Source organism: Oncorhynchus mykiss, chromosome 26 (genome assembly GCF_057628025.1).
Source record: "Oncorhynchus mykiss isolate SJ-2025 chromosome 26, ASM5762802v1, whole genome shotgun sequence".
Taxonomy (NCBI): Eukaryota; Metazoa; Chordata; class Actinopteri; order Salmoniformes; family Salmonidae; genus Oncorhynchus; species Oncorhynchus mykiss.
In genome coordinates, this window is record NC_143047.1 from 46,575,826 (window position 1) to 46,585,139 (window position 9,314).

The 9,314-nt window shown below is 43.2% G+C and overlaps 1 protein-coding gene across 2 annotated transcripts in view; it reads left to right on the plus strand.

The window, feature by feature from the left end:
* klf13 (KLF transcription factor 13) overlaps positions 1-8,775 on the plus strand; it is a 60,479-nt gene extending 51,704 nt beyond the window's left edge. For both annotated transcript variants that reach the window (XM_036963550.2, XM_090223317.1), the window contains exon 2: positions 994-8,775. In XM_036963550.2, the coding sequence (XP_036819445.2) occupies positions 994-1,418 (425 nt within the window). In that variant the 3' untranslated portion in view covers positions 1,419-8,775. The remainder of the gene's footprint in view (positions 1-993) is intronic.
* Positions 8,776-9,314: the final 539 nt, after the last annotated feature.

Genomic DNA, 9,314 nt, shown 5'->3' on the forward strand with positions numbered 1-9,314 from the left:
AATGGAGGGTGGAGGGTATAGTGGAGGGGGAGGGGGAGGGTGGAGTGTATAGTGGAGGGTGGAGTGTATAGTGGACGGGTGGAGGGTGGAGGGTGGAGTGTATAGTGGAGGGGGAGGGTGGAGGGTGGAGTGTATAGTGGACGGATGGAGGGTGGAGTGTATAGTGGAGGGGGAGGGTGGAGTGTACCGTGTCAGTTGATAAGAGCATGGCAGAACAGGAACCAGGAGTGCTGGTTCAGAGATCATTATCATGTGCTTTCCAGGAGCCATTTCTATCGAACTGCACATAAGGCTGCCGTTGAAAACCTCAACTGGAGACGGCTTTGAAACAGCTATGGAAAGGTTTATTATGGGAAGGTTTATTATGGGAAGGTTTATTATGGGGTTTGTTATGGGAAGGTTTATTATGGGGTTTATTATGGGGTTTATTATGGGAAGGTTTATTATGGGAAGGTTTATTATGGGAAGGTTTATTATGGGAAGGTTTATTATGGGAAGGTTTATTATGGGGTTTATTATGGGAAGGTTTATTATGGGAAGGTTTATTATGGGGTTTATTATGGGAAGGTTTATTATGGGAAGGTTTATTATGGGGTTTATTATGGGAAGGTTTATTATGGGAAGGTTTATTATGGGAAGGTTTATTATTATTGTTTAGTTAACTAGTTCACTTGTCCAGGGGGACGTACCATAGGAATTTAACTCTTCTCCCTCCATACAGTATGGTTGACCCATCTCTCTCTCTCTGTCTCTCTCTCTCTCTCTCTCTGAATTCAATTCAATTAAATTTAAGGGCTTTATTGGCATTGGAAACATATGTTAACATTGTCAAAGCAAGTGAAGTAGATAATAAACAAAAGTGAAATAAACAATAAAAATTAACAGTAAACTAATTACACTCTCTCTGTCGCTCTCTCTCTGTCTCTCTCTCTCTCTCTCTCTCTCTCTCTCTCTCTCTCTCTCTGTCTCTCTCTCTCTCTCTCTATCTTCCAGGAGAGCGTCCCTTCCCCTGCACCTGGACTGACTGCAACAAGAAGTTTGCCCGTTCGGATGAGCTGGCCCGTCACTACCGAACCCACACCGGGGAGAAGAAGTTCAGCTGCCCGCTCTGCGACAAGCGCTTCATGCGTAGCGACCACCTGATGAAGCACGCTCGCCGCCACTCCGAGTTCCAGCCCGCCATGTTGAAGCGGCCGTACGGGTGTGGTGGAGGAATGGGCGGAGGAATGGGCGGAGGAATGGGCGGAGGAATGGGCGGAGTAATGGGCGCAGGGATGGGCGGAGGGATGGGCGTAGGAATGGGCGTGGTCGGGAGTACTACACGCCCCGGATCCCTCAGCGACTACAACAGCCGCTCCGACTCGTCCAGCCCCACCCTAAGCCCCAGCCCCACCCTCAGCCCAGCTAACTCGCCTTAAAGCCCCGCCAAACAGCACTTTCAGGCTCTGCCTCCAACGCCCTGATTGACCCACCCACCCACTAGACAAGACACACACCCACAGACAGGACAGGACTCTTTCAGTCTGTTTTAGGTCTTTTCCACCACAGGGTTTGGGTTTCTACACCGGTGCCCTGTGGAATGTCACAGCCCACAACAGCACTGCAATGGAAATAGGCTATTTCATTTTTTATTTTTTTTAAATCATGATGGTGGTGTTAGACTGGATCCTCTAGAGGATCCACTCCAGTCACGCTGCAGTCTTTTTTTACCATGACAGGTGGTGGTAGAAGGAATCCTTTCAAAGAACTTGATGCCTCGTCCCTTGTTCTAACGTCTCACCCTAACCTTGACTTCAATGGGACTACGCCACAACCCCAGCAGCTACTCTGATTCGTTATTTTTGTTCAGTAGGGTTCGTCTGATTGGCTCTGGTCCTAATTGGGACCCCCCCCCCCTCCTCATTTCCAATGCTTTGTCTGCTTGCTGCATTGTACTGTCTTCTACATCATGTACTATACTGCCTATTGGAGATCAATCCTTTCGACAGCAAAGACAACAACAAAAAATAATGTCTTTCTGATTACAATATTTCCATTAGTATACAAATGTACTGTGTTGTCTCTTTGAGAAGCCTCATTGTCCCCCATTGTTTAATATTGTGTCATTTAGGTTGTGATACTTACAGTTAGCAGAATCAGCCAAGAAAGAACACAGAACGAGATATTCCGTATTGTAAATACTACAGGAAGTTACATTTATTTGAAATTGACGAAAGGAGAGATTTCCATCTTCATCCTCAGGATTATAAAAAAAACACACAGTTTCATTTATTATTATTATTTTTTTAAACTTGACTGCACAAATAGAAAACATCACTTTACTCTGAAATTCAATGCAGGTTGAATCTTCTGCCCTGCTCAGGGAAGGCCTCTTTTCATAGCTTGAAAGAATGGACACAATGAAGACACGCAGAAACAAACACACACACACACACACACACGCACGCACGCACGCACACACACGCAAAATAGCCTTTACATTCAAACAGAATTGCACTCCTCTCCTTGAATTAATTCTGTTTTTTTGTTTTTCACACTGAAAGAAACCATGGAAGTAGTCCTTCAGACTAGGTCTCATCTCTGAATGGTGATGACACAAAATAACCAGTGGAAACTAGAGAGAGAGAGAGAGAGAGACAGAGAGAGAGAGAGAGAGAGAGAGAGACAGAGAGAGAGAGAGAAAACATACTGTTCCCTCTTTCACTTTCATTTGAATCCAAGAGCCCATATCTCTGACTCTTGAATCTCTTACATCAGTGAACCACAGCCACAGTGAGAGAGAGACAGAGAGAGAGACAGAGAGAGAGAGAGATCATCAGTGAACCACAGCCACAGTGAGAGAGAGACAGAGAGAGAGACAGAGAGAGAGAGATCATCAGTGAACCACAGCCACAGTGAGAGAGAGACAGAGAGAGAGACATAGAGAGAGAGATCATCAGCGAACCACAGCCACAGTGAGAGACAGAGAGAGAGAGAGACAGAGAGAGAGACAGAGACATCATCAGCGAACCACAGCCACAGTGAGAGACAGAGAGAGAGAGAGACAGAGAGATCATCAGCGAGCCACAGTGTGGCAGTGAGCTGTGTCGGTCAACACGTCAGACTGATTCAAAAAAGGGGATGTGAAGATGAGAGCAGAGACGTCTCTGCTGCGTTGCTTCATAACCTCATCCACGGGAGAGGTGTTTAGTTCCCATGATGAGAGGAGAGACGTCTCTGCTGCGTTGCTTCATAACCTCATCCACGGGAGAGGTGTTTAGTTCCCATGATGAGAGCAGAGACGTCTCTGCTGCGTTGCTTCATAACCTCATCCACGGGAGAGGTGTTTAGTTCCCATGATGAGAGCAGAGACGTCAGTCACCTAAACACTTTAGGCCAGTGTTACTGCAGGGCTGGAACAATACCCTGCACGTGGTTTGGGGTTCGGCCACACACCCCTGATCTTATTACTATCATCATCATGATTCACCTGGCTACACACACACACACACACACACACACACACACACACACACACACACACACACACGCACAGGCACACGCACACACGCACTTACAGTACACACACAGTACACACACACAGTACACACACACACAGTGCACACACAGTACACACACATATCGCTGTGTCGTGTTGACAGACAGGGTGTGTGTGAGGTGTTATTACAGCGTCTGTCTCCAGGGACATGGTGGTGAAGGACAGGAAGACACTAATGACAGGGAAGAGGACTAGATCATAAACACATGGAGACATGAGGAGGACAGTTAACTAGAGTTATTATAGTCCCATACAGGCTGCGAGACATGAGGAGGACAGTTAACTAGAGTTATTATAGGAGGACAGTTAACTAGAGTTATTATAGGAGGACAGTTAACTAGAGTTATTATAGGAGGACAGTTAACTAGAGTTATTATAGTCCCATACAGGCTGCGAGACATGAGGAGGACAGTTAACTAGAGTTATTATAGGAGGACAGTTAACTAGAGTTATTATAGGAGGACAGTTAACTAGAGTTATTATAGTCCCATACAGGCTGCGAGACATGAGGAGGACAGTTAACTAGAGTTATTATAGGAGGACAGTTAACTAGAGTTATTATAGGAGGACAGTTAACTAGAGTTATTATAGGAGGGCAGTTAACTAGAGTTATTATAGGAGGACAGTTAACTAGAGTTATTATAGGAGGGCAGTTAACTAGAGTTATTATAGGAGGGCAGTTAACTAGAGTTATTATAGGAGGACAGTTAACTAGAGTAATTATAGTCCCATACAGGCTGGGAGACATGAGGACAGTTAACTAGAGTTATTATAGTCTCATACAGGCTGCGAGACATGAGGAGGGCAGTTAACTAGAGTTATTATAGGAGGACAGTTAACTAGAGTTATTATAGGTAACTAAGTAATTATAGGTAAACCATCCCTTCTACCAGCTTCTAAATGTCACCAAAGGTCACTAAAATTCAATTTAATCCTGACACTATACCCTTGAGTTGGCCCAGAGTGACTGTACAGAGAAGTGACTTAATCACAGGACAGACCGACTGCACAGGACAAACAGACTGCACGGGACAGACAGACTGCACGGGACAGACAGACTGCACGGGACAGACAGACTGCACGGGACAGACAGACTGCACGGGACAGACAGACTGCACAGGACAGACAGACTGCACGGGACAGACAGACTGCACGGGACAGACAGACTGCACAGGACAGACAGACAACTTTAATCGTGACTATACAGAGAAGTGACTTAATCACAGGACAGACAGACTGCACAGGACAGACAAACTGCACAGGACAGACAGACTGCACAGGACAGACAGACTACACAGGACAGACAGACTGCACAGGACAGACAGACTACACAGGACATACAGACTGCACAGGACAGACAGACTACGCAGGACAGACAGACTACACAGGACAGACAGACTACACAGGACAGACAGACTGCACAGGACAGAAGTGAGCAAAAAAACTCCAGTTGAATGTAAACAGTAAAGAGATGCTTGGCGGGAAACACTGAGTCATTAGTTGGTCTTTAATCTTGACTTTATCTCGAGTTAAGTGACGGACAGAAACCTGACTTAGTCCCACAGGACAAACAGCGCAGAGGAGAGAAAATCTCCCGATGAATACGGTGTCAAACGTGTCGTTGGCTGCCCTTTAGATCCACTGAGAATTCTTCTCTCAACAGTTGTCCTCGTTACCTCGACGATCCGATCTGTCTCTACATGAAGTCACAGGTTTCATACCTAGGCGGTGGCACCCTATTCTGGCACCCTATTCTCTATTACAGTGCACTACTTTTGACCAGGGCCTATAGGTAGTGCACTTTATATATAGGGAATAGGGTGCCATTTAAGATGCAACTTTTGCAATGTGGCAATGTTTTTATTAGTACCCTGCCTCAGATTCCCAAACACACCCAAGGCTTGGTTTATAGCTCTGGGAAGGCCCTTCCATTTCACTTTACAGTGGATTACCTCAACGTGTTCTTTACAGCCTGTTTTAAAACAATCTCATCATTGTAAAAAGCCTGTAGACCCACTCTCATAAAGACCTGGTTATCTGTTCCCGTTCCTCTGTGATCGTACTAGTGAAAGCTACAGGATGACTCCCAAAATGGCACCCTATTCCCTATTGGGCCCTAGTCAAAATGTAGTGCACTATATAGAGAATAGGGTGCCATTTGAGATGTGATCACATTGACTCCAGTTGAAAGGCAAAGCTCTACAGTGTGTCTCCCCTTTCTTTCTGCTTTCTTGGAACTACCAGCAGTGTTCCAAGCTTTGTTGGCAGCGTTTCTAGTCCAATCCAGTGAAAAGTTCAGGGAAAAGTAGGAAATAGAAGACGGAGCTAGCTTTCAGCACAGTGGTGCTCATGTCCATCTACACTCTGTATTAAAAGACACTGTAAATTATGTCCAGGCTAAATTAATGCCTCCAGGTCTAAAATAGTCTGAGGATTTCTCTGCTTCCTCTTGACTAATCTACTGTGCTTTAGCTTCTCTATGAGCTAAGCTGAGGCCCTTGGTTTTGGCTGGACTGCCGTTGCATCGCCTCAGTGTTGGCTTTCAGTAAAAGGCTACACATACACACACACACATCGCACACACGCACGCACGCACGCACGCACACACACACACACACACACACAACACAACACATCACATCACGCAAGGAGAAGAGAGAGTCCAGCTGGAGAGAGTTCTAGGAATCCTTCACAGGGTGAAGGAAGCAGGTGTCAGGCCTGTGAATGGCCAGCCTTGTCCCCCTGCCTCCCCCCTCAGTATCCCCCATCCCCTCAGCCTCCCCATGGGCCCTCCCTCTTCCCAGTCACCTAAAAGAAACCAGAATCAGCTTTTCTCTCCCCCTTCCAAAAAGAAACTCCCCTTGTAAAAACACACGGCGTCACCACTATGCCAGCTAGCCCAGACATACAGCACAGTGGAACTACTCTAAGGTAACTCTCCTCTAACGCTGTGTAAAGAGAGGCTTGGTTCAGCCCACTGTGTCTTGAGTAATCACAGAATTCCATTGTAAACTCAAACTAAGGAGGAGTGAAGGGACAGCCCTGTCGTGTTCCATAAATAACTCATTTTTAAAAGCCATTCAGAATAGGTGACAGGTGGCCATTTTGAAATGTCTCTGTAGCTGTCAGATACCTCCGTAATCACATGCTCATCAGTTAACTGGACTCTGTTGAATGTTCTATATGTTATTTTCTTTCTTTCATGCAACATATACCAGGTACATTTAAACATTTACAGTCTCTTGTGAGATACATTCATACCATCCTATCCATCACAGTCAGTGCTTGTCTGACCATGTAGGTTTATATATGAAAACAGAAAACCCATCCCTTCACATTACCTCAGTGCGTTGTAACTGGTGTCCACTCGTTCATTCAGAACATGCAATATACCTCACTATCTCTATAACACTTTGCACAGTCAGTCAGACAGTCAGACAATCAGACAATCAGTCAGTCAGGTAGTCGGTCAGTCAGCCAATTCAGTTATGATTGTAGTTATTTCTTCTCTAGTTCAGTGTCAGCAGCCAGTCAGGAAGCTGATCCTTTAATGCCCCTTCCCCCTTTCCCCTCTATTCCAATACCCACAATTCTTTTTACTGACCACTTAAACATAAAATGGTCCAACCTGAACAAATGTCTAGGTAATGGTTATATGTACCTCTACAATTTGAACTCGGTTCAAAGAGACAAAGTGATTTGAGTGTAAAAATAAAGGTTGTTTAAAAAAAAAACTTTTGAAACAGAAACCTCACTGAGGGTGTCCGGGATTGACTGAGAGATACCAGGTGTGTTTTTTGACCAGCGCTCTAGACTTTGATTATTATGGTAATATAGTATTATTATAATATATTATATTACTAGAAATGTATTTGTTAGATTTCAATATTATTTTCTGGCTTTCTGTTATTTCCATGTTTTATTTGAACTGCTATGGTGTTATTTTGTGTTTTGTACATTTTGTTATTATCACCTGTGTGTGTGTGTGTGTTCATATCATGTTTTTTTAATTGATTTGCTACATTATTTAAGTTTTCTTTTCGCTTGATCGATGCTAAGCATTACGAATAGAACGTCAGGACATTATTAATTTTCCTCGTAATCTCAGAAAATTGTACATCTTTGTCTGTAACGCAAAGACACCGCAGGGAAAATGATTCAGGAAGTTGTAATTTCAGAGGAAATTAAACCCAACTGTTGTTAATATATTTTGTCATCGCGTCCTCTTTCAGAGTGACGCGTAACCCATATAAACAACAACAGCTGTTTAAATGTTCATATATTATCTCATTCCAGCTTATTTTATTCTCATCACGTCCAAAACACGATACGTTATTCCGGAACTACTCATCAAAACATCACAGCTCAAACTAAGGAGGAGTGAAGGGGCAGCCCTGTCGTGTTCCACAAATAACTCATTTTTAAAAGCCATTCAGAATCTGCATTCTGGAGGTAGATAAGGTTAAACTCATGTCGTTACAATAAATGACTGTGAATACCAAGGAAACGGGGGGAAGATATAAAATCCTTGAACAAAAGGACTTCAGGTTTTTTATCATGTTGTTACAAGATATGCTTTGTTTTTTTTTTTGACCCTGAAAAGCTCTGGGTTATAAAATGATGTCATTAGGCTACACAAGAGCTGTGGCTAATTATCATGGTTGGGATTTGATGGAATTGTGGCTAAATAAAACAGTGATCATTCCATAACAAAACCTGTAGCTATATTCAACAGACAATTGATGATACAACACGAACACAATTTGTACAACAACTTGTGTACTGGGAAATTTAAACGAGAGGCGGAACTCAAATACGAACTCAACTTTTTTTTTGTATCTTCTCTGAAAATGATTTACTTAAGATTGACTTTAATCTCACTGCAAAAAAAAAAAGGGAAACAGGACGCAGTAGAATGTATATTCTCTTTATGTTCAGAACGTGTCGCTAGTTTAACGTTGGATTTTTTTTTGACATGGGTCTGTGTTGCATCTAAGACAAACAGCCATCCTCTGTAGCAGAACGGGGACAGTGGAACGCTCTACAGGCGAACGCCTATTCCAAAAGATAATTGATATTGCATTTGTATGCCATGTATGTACACTGCTTACTTCGCCTCAAAACAATGTATCTGGCCTAACCTCATTTAATGGGTTGTATTTATTTTTGAACTTTGTACTATATTCTTGACTGTGATTCATTTGACTATTCCAAGTAATAGATTCATTATCAATTCATGCTCTTTTTATTAGTTTGCTTATTTCTTATATTTCTTTGTACTATTTAGTTGATGTTGTCTAATAAGAGTTGCTGTCAGAAAACATGACAAAAAAAATGTAATACTCAAGACTCCCTTGAGGAGATGTCCGTCAGTCACCGATACACATTGTCAGGGGTACAAACCATTCTCACCGACCTTCTTTAACAATATCACTCACTGATATACATGGTCAGGGGTACAAACCATTCTCACCGACCTTCTTTAACAATATCAGTCACTGATATACATGGTCAGGGATACAAACCATTCTCATCGACCTTCTTTAACAATATCAGTCACTGATATACATGGTCAGGGATACAAACCATTCTCATCGACCTTCTTTAACAATATCAGTCACTGATATACATGGTCAGGGATACAAACCATTCTCATCGACCTTCTTTAATAATATCAGTCACTGATACACATGGTCAGGGATACAAACCATTCTCATCGACCTTCTTTAATAATATCACTCACTGATATACATGGTCAGGGATACAAACCATTCTC